This window comes from Eurypyga helias, unplaced genomic scaffold (assembly GCF_000690775.1).
Source record: "Eurypyga helias isolate BGI_N326 unplaced genomic scaffold, ASM69077v1 scaffold8579, whole genome shotgun sequence".
In the NCBI taxonomy this organism is placed as follows: domain Eukaryota; kingdom Metazoa; phylum Chordata; class Aves; order Eurypygiformes; family Eurypygidae; genus Eurypyga; species Eurypyga helias.
Genome location: NW_010270059.1, coordinates 15802 through 36477, shown reverse-complemented (window position 1 = coordinate 36477; position 20676 = coordinate 15802). Strand labels below are relative to the sequence as shown.

General features: G+C 41.5%; 1 protein-coding gene across 3 annotated transcripts in view; it reads right to left on the bottom strand.

Annotated features, from left to right (window-relative positions):
- Positions 1 to 20676, bottom strand: part of LOC104514570 (thyroid hormone receptor beta) — a 46417-nt gene that overhangs the window by 11450 nt on the left and 14291 nt on the right. For 2 of the 3 annotated variants that reach the window (XM_010158299.1, XM_010158298.1), the window contains exons 2-3: positions 4539 to 4639; positions 500 to 647 (exon numbers count right to left, since the gene is read on the bottom strand). In XM_010158299.1, coding sequence (XP_010156601.1) covers positions 500 to 647; positions 4539 to 4639 — 249 coding nt within the window. Of the gene's footprint in view, positions 1 to 499; positions 648 to 4538; positions 4640 to 14878; positions 15226 to 20676 lie in introns of those variants that run through there. The other variant, XM_010158297.1, reaches the window with a different exon arrangement.

Sequence of the window (20676 nt, the reverse complement as noted above, 5' to 3'; positions counted from 1 at the left end):
AAGACCCCTAAGGGTTAATCTTACAGCCATATTTTCTAGTTCTTCAGAACCAGAGTTGAATTCTTTGCAGTAGATAACTTCTTCAAGGCTAAAAATAAAACAAACAACTGCAGGATGACTCATACAACGACATTCAATTTCACATCCTCCAGAATTTTCTAAACAAGATGTTTTTTTCTCAAGCAAAGTGTCCATCCAGATGCATTTCTCCCTCCTCTCCACCAAACAGTGAACATTCCTACTGTTGCTCAGCCTGGTAAGGCCAGCAGAAGGTGCAATCTGGTGAAGGATAAACAAAAAATTACAGCCCTGTGAGACTGGCTTGATGCAATCAGAATAATTCCCGGTACAAGTTATTAAGAACAAAAAAAGTGACGGCAGTTCTGCTCTACTTTAACAATCTTCACCAATCAACATACTTTAAGCAAACACACACATTAAAACCAAAACAAAACAAAAAAAAAGGAGAAAAGAAAGTAAAGCAGAAAAATATACTTACAATCTGTTGCCATGCCAACAAAGATACATTTTTTGAAGCGACATTCCTGGCACTGATTTCTTGTTACTTTGTCTATCACACATTTTCCTTCATATTTACAGGAATAGGTTGGATGGAGGTTTTTCTGAATGGTTCTTCTAAAAAAGCCCTAAGTGCAATGAAGAAATACGTTGGAAAGCATTAGCGTTGTGCAAGTTTTTCAATTTGGGAGCCACTTTGGTTTGGTAGGAATGTAGCTAAGTATGCAAGATAACATACTTCATTCCATGGAACTCTCAAAGAGGAAAAGAACAAACCAGTTTTATAGTGCATAGCATTTCTTTTCTGAGTTTCACAAAACATTTCCTCTCTAAAAATTAAAAACATAGAGACATCTTAGGTAAATTAAGGCATAAGTAGTGCAGTATTGAGGAACAAATACTGTCTACATGTCTTCTGTGTCTTAAATTTTTTTTATGCTTGAACGAGAGAGTTTATTTGGAGCCCCTTTAAAAATTATATTATCATTTTGAGGGATATTAAGAGGTGTATATATACATTTAATTAAAGAGCAGCTTCTGCAAACAGTAAGAATGGTGGTGCCACTGAAGTATTAGGAACAAGCAGTTCAGTCCTTTCTTTCTGTCAATTAATCAACCAGATCTGAGCAAGACTAAGAATTTTGCAAACACAATTTACACAATCTTTGAGTTTGGTTCTAAATAATGGATCCATAATTTTAAAATTACCTGTGTTTCTGAGAGGAGGATTTAATTCACATTTACCACAGACCTCTGTACTCAAAACAAAGAAACTTCTATATATAAATCCATTCTTTCTATCCATCCATCTACCTACCTACCTTATCTATCTATCTAAAAATCATAATATAGATCTCTATTGCCAACTGCAACATGGATGTGAGGTCAGATCCTAAGTTCATGTGAACAAATGTAGCTCCAATGAATTCACTGATTTATACACCCCACAGACCCTGGCCTTAGTTAAAGAAATCACATACAACTTATCCCTGAACATTCTGACCTAATCCTGGTACTAATTTCAACATGACTTTTCTCACTGACTTCCGCCAAGAGCTGGATAAATTTCCCAAGACGGCAGATATAGACAAGATAGGCTGTAAAGAAAGGAATTTAGACCACTTCAATTTCAAGTTTCACCACTGTTTGAGACTGTCTACATTCAGCAATGCAGCTTGGGACCACCCCGACATAGAGAACACAAGGGACTCTGGTCCTGTTTGACTGAGGCCACGGAGAATGGCTTTGGTTTCCGTGAAAACAACAGCAAAATTCAAGTGAGATTTTACCTAATGAATAGCTTCTTCAGCTGGCATTTTATCTAATGAATAGTCTCTTCGCTTTGCTAGGCGAAAGGTCTGGTTTTAATCATGTTAAATAACACCTGGTAAAATCTTACAGCAGCGTGTAATTTCTTCTAACAGAGAATGCTGAATTAAGATGTATGGATAAGTCTGTATTTCAGCTTGAGCTCCTGACTCCAGTGAAGACAATAAAGAGCCTTGTCCTCATTAGAGTTTTATCTTACAAGATCCAGCCTGAGGTAAGAGTGCAAGTCTTTCTTCTTTAATAACAGTAAGAACTGAAATCTTGATTAAACTGAGTTGCATAAAGCATGTGTGTGAGCCTTTGGGAGAGTGGACTGGGCCAAAATCCAGGAAATCACAGGCAAGATGTCCTTATTTGGGGTTTGGATCAGGTCTCTCATCTACCCAACAACTGGATTTGGACCCACTTTTAACCCTGTGACAAATTCCGAGAGACAAGACCTGCCCCTCTCCTCTCTGAAGATCCAAGATGGTTCTGGAGAACCAGGGAGACAGGCAAATTTCTACTTACACAAAGAGATGGAAAAATCCCTGATGAATCTCAGGAAGTGGTACTGAACTTCTGTTTTCCAAACCGTGGGCGGGACTTAGCATAGCTCTGGCTTTATAGTGGAAAGGCTCTCCACTACCTGTGCTGGGAGCAGCACATTCCATCTTCCCATTTCTCTGCAGTTCTCAGAAAGTTTTTTGCAAAAAACCTCTCTGATCCTCTCTAGATGGAATGCGATAAGGAAGCTGCTCTCTGTATTTGTCTGAACACTTCAGCACAGAAGTGCTATTTTCACCAATAACAGGAAGCACATTTTATTGTAAGGCAACTGCTCTTTTCCTAAATTCCTTTACTATGCACCTATAGAGCAACAGAGGCAATGGGTACGGTCTGGAGAAACATTTCAGTGACATCAGAACTCACTGTTGGTTTATTTGTGTATAAATTCCTTACAATTTACTCTTCCCAAATCATGTGTGAGGATGCTTTGTTCATGAAAGCACTTGCCAAAGCAAATTTTTGGCCGTCAGCCCTGATTAATGTTGTTACAATATTTAAGTGCTTTTGAGTGGAAGCAACTAGTAAATGTCAAATTCATTGAGAATTGATTACATATAACTTGGCTGATCAGTCATACAGCTTGAAGTGTGTATGAGGATCCTCCAAGGTGTGCATGGAAGTTGTCCACACGAAAGACCCCATCTTGTACAATGAATACATTTGCAAGAAGAACAACAAATCAAAACAAAACCAAACCCAGCTCTAAGTAGGAGAAAGAAATTAATTACTTCTTGCAAATTGTTAGCTCAGTTCCTTGTGCACATAAGCATTATTTTAAATTGTACATCAGACAGAAGAACTGCATCTGAAGATGACAGTACATTTTGTGTCCTTCAGCTTTAAAATAGCTGGTAGGCATAAAAAGAAACACTTCAGTTGGAGTAACAACAATCTTAGTAGGAAGCTGGCGGGAGATATAGCTGCTCAGCTGGGAGCAAAAGATATTTCGTAATGCCACAGCGTCGCTTACTTCTCATTGTATCTGAGTTAAGTCAGATTCGTACGCTTTATGTACTGTCATCATCTGGTATATGGGATGCAAGTGTGTAAGAATCACTTGCTCATTTCCACAGTTCTTTTCAGATGTTAAATATTTTTTTCATACATATTATGTATGTATGCATATAAAACCATTATGAACATTATCACAAATTTGCTATACGTAGGATATTTAGGTCTTTGTGCATTTCATAAATGTGACCTAGGGCAGCGCTGAAGGAACCACTATTTCAACACAAGGGTTACTGTGATGTGGGGCTCTAAAGCCATTCCAAACCCAAAATCTCAGATCCAAGTACTCCAGACTTTGGGGATGAACAGAATATGACTTCTGTGCCTTAGTCCCATGATACTAGTGCATGGCATGTGTGGTCCCATTTGTTTACAAAAGCAATCATTTTTTATTTTCTGCAGGAAAGAATAGCTTTCTTACAGGATCTCAAGCTATTCAGGCAAATTTATGGCAGTGAAATCACGTAAGATGTGCCTGATTGTGTTACTGTTTTTTCCCCCCCTTTTAATTTACTTGCCCAGAGCAATCTCTTTTTTAATTTTGCATGTAGCTTTGGAGATGTAACATAGGGCTGAAAGCACATTTCAATATGCTGAAGTTAAAGAAGTTAAAATATATCTGAAACTGTTTTAACTGGGTCTCAATGCTTCCCAAAGTGATGGATGTTGCTGTTGTATGAGCATGTGGAAGGGATTTTGATTTTTGCTCCTTCACAGTGGTGACGAGAGGCACTGGAACACTATTCATGGCTACAGACTCTTCATGGCCACAGGCAGAATCACAGCTGTTGCATAAACAGCTTCACTGGAGTTGCTGAGAGCGGGCTGATGTACAGTGGCTGAGAACACGGCCAAAGAAACATTAAAAAATGGAAACGTGAAAGCTAACAGTTAAACAGCAACAACAAAAATCTAAATTTCTTGTTTTCTTTTCAGAAGTAAACACTGCAAAGCCCAACTATATTCCTTATGCATATGAAGCAGCCAGATACAGCTTATCATCAGTACTGGATGTTCTTATTCGCTCCTAATCGGCCTTCGTTTTATTTGACAGCAGAGTTCAGGAAGTCTGTATAATGGAGGAGATGGAGGGCTATTTCTGATTCCCACTTTCCCACTGTGCCATTTACCTTGCAACCTTCGCAAGTGATGCAGCGATAATGATATCCGGTGGCTTTGTCCCCACATACTACACATAGCTCATCCTTGTCTAAGTAACTGGGTATATACCCTGTAAAGAAAAAGAGGATGTGGCATGTAAACTTGATATAAGATGGGATGATACATTTGACATAAAAATGTTGCATTAAAATCTACTGCAGATCTTGCCTACCATCCCCGTACTTCTGAACTCACTGAATTTCCTGAATAAAAAGGTTGTACTACGTTACGGACTTATTTAAACATAGTCTGTGTATCTTTGCAGACTGTTTTCATCATCTACTGGTCAAGAGGGAGAAGTTGGAATAAGTTTGCTCTCTCCTGAGCATAACACTACCTCAGAAAAATAAATATACTTATTTTTACCTCAAAGGCTTTGACGTGAAAAAATAAAATAACAGCGAGACATACGATATATTCCTTTTTTCTCTTTCACAAAAAGCCCAGATATACTTGTATACCGAAAGTGAGATCCCAGGTTTCAGGGTGACTCAGGGACCTGGTAGTAAGAAATATTGACTGAGAGATGGTTTGTTTCAAAACAGCTCCACAGGTGTGGTTAGAGAGGTACAGCAACAGATAACCCGAGCTGTACCGATCATACCTGACCTGGGTGTGTACCGCAGAAACATTTAATATAGCCCCAATTTAGGGCAAAATATGTGGGCGGGCATTCAAATACGTGTGTGTGTGTGTACGTGCATGTGTTAGAATGACAGTTTCTCTTCAGAAGTGGTTTATCAGACAGCCAACAAGTGAAATCAAATATTACTGCTAAGAAAAAATCTGGCAACGCTTGGTTCTTTCCCACAATGACATTTGTTTTGATAACATAAACATATTTTCAATTTTAGCAAAAAACCAAAACAATCTGATGTTAACCAAAAAGTAATTCTAAAGAGAACTTTTAAACGGTAAAATACAAACCTTTCAACATAAGCATTCCCATGGCTCATAATCAATGGAGTTACGGTGGGTAACTTTTCCTTCTGAAAAACCTTTCCGTAAAGAGGTAATACACATATCTCAGATTCACTTTGAGGGGAAAGTGCAGCTATTTGTGTAACTGTGAGAATATTAAAGCATAGTAAATATTTCACAGAACCCCAGAATGGCTGGGAGGCACCTCTGGAGGTATCTGGCCCCCCCCCCCTGCTCAAGCTGGGCCACCTACAGCCTGTTTTTCCCCGGACCACATCCAGATGGCTTTTGAGTATCCCCAAGGATGGAGACTCCACAACCTCCCTGGGCAACCTGTGCCAGGGCTCCGTTACCCTCACAGTGAAAAGATTGTTTTACTGCCTTCAGAAGGAATTCCCTGTATTCCTATTTGTGCTCGCTGCCTCTTGTCCCGTCACTGGGCACCACTGAGAAGGGTCTGGATCTGCCTGATGGGGGCTCAGGTATTTATACACACTGGTAAGACCCCACCTCTGGCATTTTCTGCTCCAGGCGGAACATGCCCAGCTCTGTCTCTCCTCACAGCACAGATGCTCCAGTCCCTTCATCACCTCTGTGGCCCTTTGCTGGACTCACTCCAGCACGTCCATGTCTGTCCTGTACCGGGAAGCCCAGAACTGGACCCAACACTGCAGATGTGTTTCACCAGAGCCGAGCAGAGGGGAAGGATCACTTCTGGTGATTTCCCTCACGCAGACCATGATGCCGTCAACTTTCCTTGCCTCAAGGACACGCTGCTGGCTCATGTTCAACTTGCTGCCCACCAGGAACCCTCAAGTACTCCAATGCAGAGTGCTTTCCAGCTGGTCGGGACCCAGCCTGTACTGCTGCATTTATTATTCCTCCCCCAGTGCAGGATTTGGCATTTCCCGCTGATGAACCTGAAGAGACTCCTCTCATCCCATTTCTCCAGCCTGCGTAGGTTGCTCTGAATGGCAGCACACCCGCCTGGTGTACCAGCCACTCCTCCCAGCCTTCTATCATCGGCCAACTGGCTTGAGTGCAATGTATGAGAGCAACAAGGGAGAGTCCTTTGGATGTGGCTGCCTGTAACATTATCCCTTGCCACTGGATTGACAGAACCCTTCTGTAGCACCACACACTGGGTTACACTCTAAGCTTGCCGTCTTTATGCAGACCTCACACAGGCTGGCTCGCTACAGCTCGGGGACTCAGCACACCACCGTCACAGGGAGGGCAACCAGCGACAAGCATCAGGGCGGCAGCACGTTGTTGGAGGATGCTGCAAGAGAGGTGGCTGTCATCTTCCCATGACTAACATGCCCAGAGGGCCACCTCAGGAACAGACAGCTTAAATGAAAATGTCTTCCTAAGGCTACGCTTGCCAAAGATTCTCCAGAAAACCCAAATCAGAGAGAAAATACTTGACACTAACCGAGCTTAAAATACATGAACTTTCTGGGGGTTGGTGAGCAGATTAGGGGACAGTAAAGAGGGAAGAAGGCAGAAAGTATTTGTACGATCTACTTCATACGTCTAGTTTGAGCATAATTGTGAAACCTGAAATTACAGAGGAATGTATATTCCTCTGTAATGCTGGGAAGCAGAAGCATTGTGAAGCCATGCTGGGGTACCTGCATCTCAGGTCTGCCAATACCCCTACTGGCGTCTGAAAGGGGAGCGGGGGAATGAGCTGAGATCTTAGTGATGTATCATACGAGTCTGTAATACAGCAAAGGATCAGATTTACATTCAGGTTACACTTCTCCATGATGAACAAGCTGTGCTTGGATAAAAAATGGTGGCCACGTGGAGCTGGTTCTGTGACCTTGAGGGAAGAGAGGCAGCAGGGTTTCGACTCCAATTTACATCACTGACTCCTAATGGATGTTATGCCAGTGGGGGATTAGCAGAGGCTATTATCTCCATCCTGCCCCCCTTTTGCTCACACCTGCCTCTGCACATGCAACACATACACAACACAGAGCTGATACAGGAGGCAGCAGAGTCAGCACAGGGATGAAGAATTTCCACCAGATTTCTCATAGAGATTTAATGGCTTCTTGTTATTGATGGTTAGTGCTATTCATGGAACACACACTTAGCGCAGCATAGACTGTGCCCTCTAAAATTCAGTGTCCCTGGTTTGTTTCCTCAGGAATTACTTCTGAATTAAATGCCTTGATATTTCATTAAGTATATAATCTGGTTAGCCCTGCTCATGTAATGGCAGCTTTGTTCTATTGGAGGAGCAGGAGACCACTTGTCTAAACCGCTTTCTTAAATATATACAGTAGCTTTGCACATGTGACCGCTGGTGTCCATCTCCTTCTTGGAGTTTGTTGACTTTATCCAACAGTTTCCAGTCTGGCAGAAAGGATGAATCTCCTACAGGCACTCCTAGTCAGAAATTAAAAACGGCATCCTTACATGCAAGCACATTCCCATTTTTTGCTGCATCAGAAGTGTTAAGTGCCAGCTATTTAAGCTACATGCATGTTAATGTTCATCACTTTTTCGGGATTATGCTCATGTCACAAGGTCAGCACACACTTTGAACTCTTCTACTGATTCAACAGGAAACAGAAAAATTGTATCCCAACACATCATTGGCAGGAAAAGCGTGCAATACATATATTTTTTCTTTCTATTACAAATCTGAGTGTGATATGTACACTTTTGTGCATTTTTAACCCTCCTTCCAACAGTTAATGGGGTCAGAAAGTGCTAGAATGTAGGAAAATTGGACATTCAGCAGTATTTTAAAAAGATGTAATTCAGACAAACAGACATTGCACCAAGAGGAAAAAAGGCCTCACATTCAGTTCTGACAAGCTGTGAAGTCCACTGTAAATAATTTCTACTATTGCAAATATCCAGTCTGACCTCGGTATAAATTCAATGAGATTTCATTTGTGAGACGTGCAGATAAGCAGCCTCAGTGCATTTTTGCTGCTACTCAGAGTTAGAAATAATAACAGCAGGAGGAAATTCAACAGAAACTCAGCACCAGCATGGAAGCTATGAATAGTGCAACAGAGATACTTGGGGAAGCCGTGGATGGCAGCAGAATTGCTTGAGGAAGAAACACAGCAACAGATTTCTCTCACTCTTTGCAGCACTTGGGGGAAAACAGAGAAGGGGCAGACTAACAGGGACTTTGTCTCTCACATCAGCAAGTACTTTGGCATCTTAAGTGTTTAGTAACTCTGAACCAAAAATAAAAACTCTGTGAAAGAAGCAGATGCCGTCTGGCCAGAGTAACCCAGGTGCCCTCCTGTGAAAGAAGAACGTCCAATGACAAATCTCATGGGAACATTGGGTAGGTTCCTCTTTCAGCTGTTCATATTTCACCCTTTATTTCTTGGTCAAAACCTACTAAGTAAATAGCTAAGAGGAACCATTCAAAACCAACACCAATCTCACTGAACTGTACAATCATGACCAATATTGTTCCTTTCAAGCCTCTGACTGCTGTAGCATCCTCATGGACTATCATCTGGCACATCCCATATGACCCTCAAAGTTAACTATCCGTCACATATTACTTCATCCCAATGTCCACCTTGGATCTTTACTGAGTGGAGAACACCAATGAATGACCTTGACCGGTCACGTCTGGTGTTTCCCCTACAGCCTAAAGCAACTCCGCTGCCCCCCAGACTCCTACCTGCCAGCCCGCCTAATCTGACTGTCCTGGCAAGGCTAAGTCCTCTGCAGGACCGGTTGCCCCTATCCAGAAGAACATGTTGTATAATCCATTACAACCAATCTTGATGGTGATTCACACTGTCTTTTAAATCGTATCCGTAGCTTTGCAGAGGTACAGCAAGAAACAATTCCCTCCGATAGGAAAATGTGCAGTGAGCTCGCCCCAGCCGCCGTGAGGACAGGAGGGGATCTGCTCACCTATGCAGTCACCTGAGGTACTCTGCTTCATTAATACTGTATGCCTACACTCTCAAATTACCATTTGCAGGAATGATACCTTAAAGCGGTGTATGTGACCCTGCGCAGCGCAACAGATTGGAGAGACACAAATGAGACGCTCGGTGGCTATTCTCACCTTTCCCTCCTCCAGCAACAAGACAAAAAAAAGCTATTTAAATGAAAACAACCCCTGAAAAACAATACTGGGTTTTTTCCTTTGCACCTGGCACACATTTTTTTTAAAAAAAGCATGTTTTGAGAAAAGCTAAGAAGTGATTTCAGTTTTGCTAAAAGCATCATTGCACAGGCTTTACATCTCCAGGTCTCTGTCTGTACAGATACCGTTAACACTGGTTTAGCAATTAAGCCACACCTTAAAAAAATTCTAGGACCCGAACCGTGTTTGACTGCCGAACGACCGACACCAACGCAGACAAATTATGTCCATATACCACATGTTCCCTACTAGCTTGTTCCTGAAGCACCGTCGGCTTACACCTTACAAGCAAAAAAGGCCATTTTTTGCTATTGCATAAGGACATTTGTCTAAGACCATTACTCAGTATTTTGATTTTCAACTGTACGCTGTCAGAGTAATTTATTAAATATATTCTCCGAAATCTTTCTTTCCCCCATCTGGTATGGTTTGCGTGACTGGAGACCACTCACTAAAATGAGGAGTTTAGGACTTATCAGTAAGCTCGTATTCCCTTACTAGACACCGCAGTACAAAAATGAAAAAGATGAAATTAATTACTACCTTGAGAATCCCCAACTGTATTAGAACTGAAAAGAAAATTCCTACTGCTGCTCTACCGATTCCGTAGTCAGGCTGTAACTCTTTGCAAATTACAAAAAATTACAAGAACCATCCAGACACCATCCTTGATACACTTGTGCAGGAAAAGCTGAAATAGAGTGTCTGGAGAAGGCACAGAGCTGAGTGAGAAAAAGCATTCTCCGTTCTTGTTTGTGCTGTTATCAGTATTGACCTGAAAGATGGAGCTGATACACTGATCCTTGTTTCCCACGTTCTTTAAATTACTCCCACTGAGAAAAATTGCTTATTTCTCCACCCAGCTTGGAAGCACTCAGAATGTTGTTAAACAGACTCACACATTTCTCCTTAGCTAACCGGCTTGCTTGTCCGCAATTTAGATCTTTGTCAACATTCTTTGATTTTATGGAATTATTAAATTTGGCAAGAGTTTCTGCAAAGACAGAATTTGGAAGAGTTTTTACAGTCTCTTTTCCCTCACTGGCTTTTCTACGCACTGTGTTCTTTGGGATGAGTCAGAAACCTTATCAACAGTAGTGCAATTTGCACAGATGTGCTGAAAGCCTTTTAGACCAAACTGTGTTATCACTTAAACTGCTGTGATCGGTACTGCACGCGCATCCATTACCAACCACAGGAGTAGTTGGTAGGAGTCAGGAGTAGCTGTAGGAGTCAGGCCATGCTGTTTTTTCCTCCCCAAAATCACTTAAATGTTTTTAGAGACCATAGCTTAGCATTGCAAGTAATTTAATTATTTAGACATCTAAGCCCCACTCAACATCAGTTTTACTGCTGACGCAAAAGCAAAGTATGACTTAGTTCACTTCCCCATCCTTCATTTGGTTGTGGAAAGGTTACAGTAAAGGAGCTGAAAGCACTTCTTCCACTGACATTTTTATTAAAAAGAAACATGTAATTCCAAATGCATAATGATTTTCTGAATAAAATGCAATTTTTCTGATCAGTGCCATCTCCTTAGATGGGTGGTCAAGAGCAAAATTAATCATTTTTAAGACCCAAATAATTATTAACATACTGGGAGCTGCTCTGCTGCAAAGGCCAAGCTGACAAAGTGGTTTTGTAAATGGATTATACGCACACATACTCCCTGCACTTGATGAGAAGACATTTTGACACAACCTCCATGTTGCATTTTCTTAGCTATTCAGAAAATACCCTAATGTTTTCACGCCGCTGAGAACTTGGTTTGGACTAATTCAGCCGCATACTCTAGCAGTCACACAGTACATATTCTCAGCTGCACGTAAATTGCCTGAGAAAATATAAAGGGAGATGATAATGACAATTACAATTACACTAATAACAACAATAATAACTTCTAAAGCCCCATTCTCCCAGCATACTACTAGCCCTTAAAAAAACAGTATTAACCTCACCTCGTACCTGGGAAGCAGGGGGAGGGGAAGGGCACTGCTACAGCCCAACTCGAATTCCTGCCTGCAAACCCTTGATTTGGGGGGCAGCCTCTGGCTACCTCTGGTCCGCCCCCACAGAGCCTGAAGTTAAAGCCTAACTTCATAGATGCCCAAACTGGGGGCATCAGTTGTTAACTCTGGCCGGGAAGTGGCTGTGCAAAGGGAAGTGAGAGCCAACTCCCATCCCGGGTTTAACTACGCAGACCTGTTTCCTACATTCTCCACATGGCCAAAACACCGCCCCGACACCAAACGTGCGGGTACTGAGGTTTACGGACCTCTGTACATACTCCTTCCAATCTTCCCAGACTGCACTACCTCTACCCTGTCAGCGGGTACCCCTCCTCACCGTACGGGCAGGGCGAGGGGGCCCAGGGACACTTCTGCCTGTCCGCCCAGCCTCCGCACCAGGTTAGGGTGGCACGGGCTCCCCGAATCACCACCCCCCATCCAGCGTGCACTGCCACAAGCTCACCACGGACGGGAAAAATATTCCAGTTTAAGCTCTCTGGGACAGAACTGGGAACAGCACCTTGTTCTCACGGTGATGAGCCCTGTTGTGCTCATCAGGTTTCACAGCCTCATGTAGAAAACAATGTGGATCTGGTCACCTGTCCCCACTGTAAGAGCAGGTCCAAAAGGGCTGCCTTAATAGAACAGTGAGCTCTTGCACGAACGCGGTGCTGCTCCCTTTTCACAGCTGCGGCACAAACGATAACGGAGCAACAGGCAGATGCAAAGCCAAAACCACACCTCCACCTCTTGGGTTTCTGGAGCATTTCATCAGAGTTTGTGACAAACAATCATGAAATAGTAGTTTTTAATGTACTGAAATAACTGAAGCAGCTGTGTTTTCTTATATCTCAGAATAACTGGCCATGCGTTCTAAATACTTTTTTCTTTTCCTTTAGTGACACACGGTTGGGGTCTTTGGTTCTTGTTTCGTAAACTTTCTGAATGCTTTTAAAGTGACGTAAAGGCAGAGAAGTAACTAAACTCCCCTTCAGCGATTACAATTTTTTCACCATATAAAATGTTGATTTTTTTTTTTTCTTCCCAGAGGGAAAAGACGACTGTAACCATTCAATAAACTAACCAAAGTTTTGATAGGAAAAGACTGCATGTGCTGCTGTAAAGTACAATCTGATTTGAGCAGCGTATTACTGAGATTACTGCAAATTTCAGCGGACTAACAGAAATACCAACTGCAACAATCAAGGCTCCCTCACAAACACCTGCTTAGGGACTTAATTTTGCTTTAATGGGCTATTACCAAGGCTTCTCTACCACACTCCCTCGTCCCCCCCAAAAATCCATTCTGGATCAATACAGACACACATGCCCTGCGTAGAGCCTTCTGTTCTTACATCAGGATTAAAAGATTCGTTAGTTTTACGATAGCTTGGTTAAAAGATGGAAATTAAAAAGAAGGAGAAGACACACATGTCCCACACAGTTTAGATCTCTCCTGCTTAACACACTCAGCATTTGCAAAGGTCTGACAGAAGGGAGGCAACTTTTTATTGATTATCACAGTAATAAGGCTCTAAAGAATCCCAAAGCACGTTGCTCAGTCCCCATGAACAATCAATTAAAAGCCTGCTTGAGAGCCAGCTTCCACCAAAATTCACTGCCATTTCTTAGTTAAACTGAGGTGGTAGAAAACAAGGGCAGACAAGTAATTTTTAAAAACAACTCCGTGTTCTTTCAACCAAATAAATACAAAAACTTTAAACAGATCAGATGTCAGGTCTTGAGTACTAAAATAACTTACTTAAAGCTCTGATCTAGGTATATCAGTTATTTATAACCTTCAACGCTATGAAAAGATTTATTCCTGTGCTGACTTTACAATAGCAAGGCTTTATTTTCTCTAAATTAATCCCAAATGCTGTTTTTCTTTAACCAAAAATAAGGCATGGGAGAAGTCCACAAAGAGTTATAAATTCAATAGTTAAAACCCAATAGCTGATAAATAGCCTTAAAAAGCATTTAAAATACTGAACAAAACAAACCCATGTATTATCCACAACTACATTTAGTCTACAATTTGATCATTTTTATGCAGCTTCCTAGAACGTGATTTAAAAAAATACTTCCTTTATTATGAAATACAATGCTTTTCAAAGTATAACATTAAAAACTTTTTCTACTGAACATACAGATTTATTGCACCAAATGCTAATGAATATTGCCTGCACAAAGTAACAATATTTCAGTTGTCCATAGAGTTCATCAGACTGAACAGTCTAGTTTTTACTACAAAGCCACTGTAAAAGCAGTAAACAGTGTTTTCTCTGTCCACCTAGTTAAATCAGATTCATCTGGGTTTTGGATAACTGCATACAGAAAATCTGGTCTTAGCAGAAAAAGGACATGGTGTTGGTACAACAGACTGTACGGTTTTTTTCCCCAATAATGTGATTTTAAAGAAACACAGAGAACATACACTGCGTATGCGTCAGTTTGCCTGTCTGAGTTCAGAGCAAGTAACACCGAAAACATTTCCAAGTGTTTCTGGTATTTTGGGCTCTTTTTGAATCTGCTTTGCTTTCTTGAAAGCAAAGGAGTCAATTCTAAAAACAGGCAACGATTGAACCCTGAGGGAGCAAATATTGCCCTCCGATTATTTCTGACAAACATATTGGTTAGATCAACTTTTTGGATACAGAATAATCTTTCTTGCATAGATATATTCTTGAATTTTCTGTCTTTTTTGCTTCGCATAATTAGAAACTACGTGATTCTCACAAGACAGTAACTATTAAACGTAATATTTCCCCTACATATTTACAGTTCTATTTTCAAAATATTTTGCCCGAGTTGCTGAGTAAACAGAGTTCACGTTTACTGATAACGAGGACCCACACAAATTGTTTGTATGTCACTAGAAACACAGCTTTAAGATGCAGAATATATAATGCTATTTCAGAAGAGAAACTTTCTTATCTAGCCCACTGGTGAATAGCAGATGAACTTAACAGCCCCAGAAAGCAGAAAACAAGCGACATATTTGCAAAATGTCTTTTCTAGATTAAGAAAAAGTGCTTGGAAATCCTCATCGCTCACAGAAAACCTTAGGATCACCTAGCAACCTATGTTACTGCTGCTTTCAGTTTTCAACAGGCAGCCTTCACATTCAAAGATGTATCTGAGCCAACTGATGCAACTGTAAGTTTAAAGCAAAACAAAAAACAAAAACAGAGATCATTTTTTTGCTGTTATTTAAATAAATTGCCCCTACCTTTCTTCTGAGAGTACGATGGCGACTGCACTTGAGAAAAAGTAGGTTTTTCTTCGGTGAAATATTCAGGTTGGTTGTACTGATTCAGGGCCATGTCCATGTCAGAGTACTCGCTTTTAAACACGTTTCCAGGGTAACTACAGGTATAAGGCTGATTCACCGCCCAGGCCTGTTCCATATATATGTTGTTACTGTGCAGGACCTGAGCATCGCAACTGCTGTAACCCTGATTATCTTCGATATACGTGCAATAATCAGTGGACTGCATGTAGCAATTGCTACCAGCAGCTGGGTGCACTTCATATATTTCTTGCATACAGTAGTTCATTTTGTCACCCTATCTCAGCTGCTACTTTACGTACACACACACATGCATACACACGCAGGCATGCATACACATGGAACGGGAGAGGAGCAATGAATATACACCAACAAAGTCGACAGCAAAACAGCCCGTTTTACTTCGGAGCAGCACCTGATGTGCTAAAATCCTATTTATACTGGGATGGCTTGTGAACTCCCCTGCCAGTCAAACATATTGGGAAGCAGATTTATGACAGTCAAAGGTCTTAATCTGTGACTGTAAGTTAATTCCAAGGGAAGATGGCAGGCAGGTAGCAATGGCCACCAGACAAAGAAGCGACGTCCCGACAAACCTCCTGTTCCCCCGTTTGTCTGGAATAATCATTTTATAAACCGTTTCCAGCCTTTTCCAATATGATTAGAAAATGATTACTAAGGCAAGGACACAGTTATGTCACTGTAGTTGTCAACTTAAGTGTGAAGCATTATGAAGACTGCTTAAGAACTCCCAGAGGGGATACGCTGAAAATCCTAAAATCAATAATCCTGTTTTTCAGCATTAAACCATAGAAAATCCAATAGTGCTGTGCTGATGACCCAAACAGCAGTCTAGTTTTACAAAATTTAGCAACTTAATCTGTCATCAGCTTTATTGATTTTGTTTTACAGAATTACATGCATGAATCTCCCCAGCCTTCCACACATTCACAATCCTCCCCACTGTCTGGTAACGCATTTACGGGAAAGCGGCTTTTCTAAACTTCAGTGATTTGGGGACGTAATTTCTATTGAGTTCAACAGGTTGGAAACTTCAAAATAATATAATCAGCAAAAAAGAACACTGCTTAAATGTTACCCATAAGCTAATTGCTTTGCTATTCTGCTTTGTTATCTTTCATGCTTCGGTAATGAAGTACTTTCAGAAGTGTATCTTTTCCGACAACAGACTGAGTAAAGAGGGGTTTTTTGCTCGTCCTGGCTCACCTACGAGCTAGGAATATGTCAATGCCACTGTAACAAAAATGATATGATCCTATAATTGCTCAAGGCACCCCAAACCTCCATGTGGTTAATATACCTCATTTAATCAGCCATTCTTTTTGATCTAAGAGAAAGTATTTAATTTTAAAATTATATTGGCCGCTCCTTGTTTTTTACTAGGCAAAATAGGTTTTTCTTCACAGCCCAGCTAAAATACGGTAAAACTTGCGAGGTCAGTAACAAGACGGTATCCCTCTTTAATGTCTGTTCTTATTATTAGGAAGCAGAATTATTACTGATTTGATAACGAGCTCTTCGTTTTCTTATTTCACTCATTTTAAACCATATCCAGGATTGGCAAACTTGCCATGCAGGCTGGCCCTTTTTCAACTAGGATCTAAAGTCTACATCTAAGAACCTTGATGAACATACACCCAAATGGTCCCCACACGTTCAGTAAAATAGGCAAGAACTGAGCATGACCCGGACATATTTCTCCCTACCCGATATTGTTTAATGTTTCAGCCTAACGGAAAGAGCAGACGGAGAAACGTTCGCCCTTCCAACATAAAACCGTAACTAACCTATCTACATAAGAAGCACTGCCAACTAATATCTGATGTGCAGGCTAACAGAATGCAGGGTGCTTCTGAGGACTGGAGAAGTTAAAATTTATGCTTGATTTTTAATTTTTTTCCCTCTAACTATAAAAGAACCACCTTTAACACACATTTCTTACTAACTCGATCAGAAAATAACAGTACATTTGGTAAGCCAACATGAACTCTATCAAGACCAATTCTATGGAAGACAATGAAGTTGTTTTCAAAATGAATTTACTCTGTTAAAACTCTGATAATTTAAACTAACACCTTACTTGTTTAAGAGCACTAATAGTTCCTGCAATCCCAGAAGTAAAACACAAACGAACCCTCACTGTCCATGCTGTTTTTCCCAAAGATCTAACTCAACAGCTAGCACTGCAAAACACAGGGGGGGAAAAAGCACACAATCAAAGTTAATGTTCATTTCAGCTCAGGCCCATGATCTAGATTTTACAAACAGTGACTTCATCTGTGATGAAAAGCATGTCTTAGGCAAGATCCTATTTTTCAAGAATGGATGTTCAGGTCTTCATAAAAACATGCCTGTGTTTCCTAAGAAACTCTGCAATAGCTGTTCACACAGAAAGCCCCAATCCATACCCATTTATGTGACCGGCGACGCTGTAGTACTTACAAATGAACACGTACGACCTGCCGCGCTTACTTCTCCACGCTCCCCCAAAAGAAAACATTCAGCAAGCGCAATACGTGGGTTGGTCATTTACCACAAAAGGATCTCCCCTACAGCTATCAGCAATTTATGTGAGAGCTTCCACAGAGGTGAGGCTGTATTTTACAGGTTAGCAGAGCAGAATACCTAGACACTTTTACGCCACCCAGACAAGCTTTGGAGAACTAGGCTTTAAATTCTCAGTGGGAATTTTTCGCCCTGTGGATTTGTTTTGCCAGATGAGGCAAAATTTCTACAAATGTTCTCTTCTCTTTTTCTTTTTCCCCCGATTTCATTCAGGCTTGTTACTGAAAAACTACACAGAATTGAGACAGAGCCGTCCCAGCCAGGATGGCACTGAGGATATGGTATCTCAGTGTGGCACAGCCTGTGACTTACATTTTGTTCCAAAACACATCCCTCAAACATTTCTCATTTTCTAATGCTACGTCAATAATGCTTAGAGATGTGTCACATGTAATACTTTTGTCAGAATCACTGCAATACTGCAAGGACATTAAATGGTGTGAGACTGCAAAGAATGAGCGGAAAACAGATAAATAGATGAGAGCCTTTTTTGACAAAAAGAATGATAAACACTGCCAGGGAATGGGGGGTTCCTTACCTGTAATGTGCTAGCATTGAAGAGGTTTATAGCACTGCAGACTGTTGTTCCCTTGGAAACAAATCAGTCCAAAAAACACTGCAAAGGTTTAACATCCCTATTAAAACTGAAATATTCCAAAAATATTTTAATTTTAATCTCTTAGGGTCCAATCCTGCAGGTCCCTTTCACGTATCACTTTGAATTAAATCATCCAACAAAAAACAGTCAGACGGGGTCTTTATCAAAATTCTGAAGGTGGAGTAGAAGATAAGTATTAACAGCTTTTCTTTGTCCTCTATTCTGATTTGAATGTTAGAGTCTTTAAGTCACGTCATGTTGAGCTTTCACTGCCTTCAGCAATACAGTATCACACTTGGGATTTTATTAGTTCACAAGTGTCTGATTACGTGAACCCACGGAAATGAATCACTAGCAGAGTAAAACCTCCAGTGGGAGCAAGCAGGCCAGTGACAAAACAGGTACTTTTGATACCGTGGCAGAAGAGAACCCAAAGTCTGAACCCTGCGCAGGCTGAGGTGTCAGTTCATTGTATTGAAAAAAGGAAATTACTTGGGGAGCATGAGTCCTGAATGCCCCAAAGGTTCTGAAATACTCACCCCGGTGTAAATCAGGAGTAAGTGTGGTGCAGTCAGTGATGTTACATTGGGTGGGCAGAAGTCGGGATAAGAATGCCTGAAAGGAGGCAGGAGAGACCGCCTCACACTAGACCATGCAGCTCTTCATCCACTTCTGATTTAAACATTCTAAAACTTTTAATTCTGAACAATCAATGCCTCACTAAGCTGCACTTTTCTTGGCACTTAGCTACAAAATCCACCAAAACGAACCCACAGAAACGTCAAGGCAAGACAGTATTCCTGTGGATGACCCTCCCGACGGTACACCCCAACCAACCCAGATGCCCGGCACCCAAAAAAGCAGTGTCATCGAGCACACTCCTCTCCGCTGTGTACCTGTGCTCCCTGTGCGGGTGGCACTTCACCCGCAGGAGTCCCACCTCCTGTTTCCCAACCGTGCACCCCTGGCGATCCCAATGCCACAGTCCAGGCCCGTCCGGGCCCCTACGCACCTCCTTCTGAACGGTTCGGCGGTGTCGGCACCTGGGAGGTATTGCAGAGCACTCAAGTTAGTCAGGGCAGCGTGCCCCTTCCAAAGCACCAACCGGAGGATCTTACGTTGGTCGTTGTCACACTGTAGGCGTACAGACGAACAAAAGCCCAGTATTTGGTCAAAGCGTGTTGCACATTTGAACACGTAGCTGCAAGGACTGAGCATGTACTTGTATTATCAGCTCCTGGTTTGACAACGGGTATTATTGCATGTTACAAAATAACTTCTGTTTCCTATTTACAGACTTTCTTGTTGCCTGCATTCTCTCAGCCACCGCCGATGAAGGTTATGGGGGAAAAAGCCATCAGATCACGGCTCTTCAGGAAGACCAACCTGCACTTTCAGGGCTCACATAGCAGCAGACAGTCCCTACCTTCTCATATCGTAAAGGAAATACACTGAGAACTAGAACAGGTTTTGAGCAGAAGTACCAATGTGGCTTTTGCAACGCACACCATTTCATTTAGTTTGAAAACTCAACTTGTGACAAGCCACAAAGTATTTAGAATTGTGGAATTCTAGTGCTGTAAAGTTGCAATGGGATTTGACAGTTTCTGGAGTATGTCTCAGTGGAATCAAAGACATTAAAAATTGTAATTTTGTCTGCACTATATTTATTACAGCAAGTGATACAGCTGAGGGAGAAAGAGCTAAAGCTTTTTGGCATAAAATCAGTTATTTGGGTTTGCAACAGTGGTAGCAACGCTTCAAACTGGCTGCCCTTGGTTTAAACCTGTGGAAAATCTTACTCGCAAAATAGCACACCTCCCTCCTCAACGCGTATTAAGTTAGCTCTTTCTCTAAAGCTGCCTCTCTCACAAAACCTGCTGTACCTCAGCTACGACATGCCACTGAATTTGTACATGACTCACAAAATGCCAGTGTGACGTGCCTTTTATTGAAACACTTCAGGCTCATTAGCCTGTTTGGATAACAAAGAATGTCATAGTTTATACTTAAAACGTTCAGATTCAGTACAAATCCAGTTCTCCCTGAAAATGTTTGACACCTTGAATAAATTTGGTTAAAAGAGAAGGGAGCTTGCTCTTTCACAATCAAGACTCTTCCATGGTTTGTGCCTGCTTTCTCCTGCACTAGTTCCTCGCGCTATCCGCGACACACATAGGTAGCGCACGGTCTTCTCAGAAAACATTTGCTCCTTGACAGATTTGCCAACAAACTGGCTAACAACATTCTTGAATAGTGTTTGACAACTTTTAAGAGGGTCTCTGAGCAAATACTGCTAAGAGTAATTATAGACCTGTGACCCAGACAACCCAATTTGTTAAGTCTCCCCGTATCTCATAATTGGAAGACCCTGTTAGCAGACAACGGTTAATTACAGAGCTTATCTCTTGAGAAAGTCACCGCCAACACTTAAAACATGTACCTTTTCTGAGTCATTCCCTAGCCCAACTCCACACGAAAACTTCCAGGTAAGAAGTTCCATTTGTTCAAAAATAAAAGGGAGCAGCCAGCTAGCTAATGTAGCTTGACACCC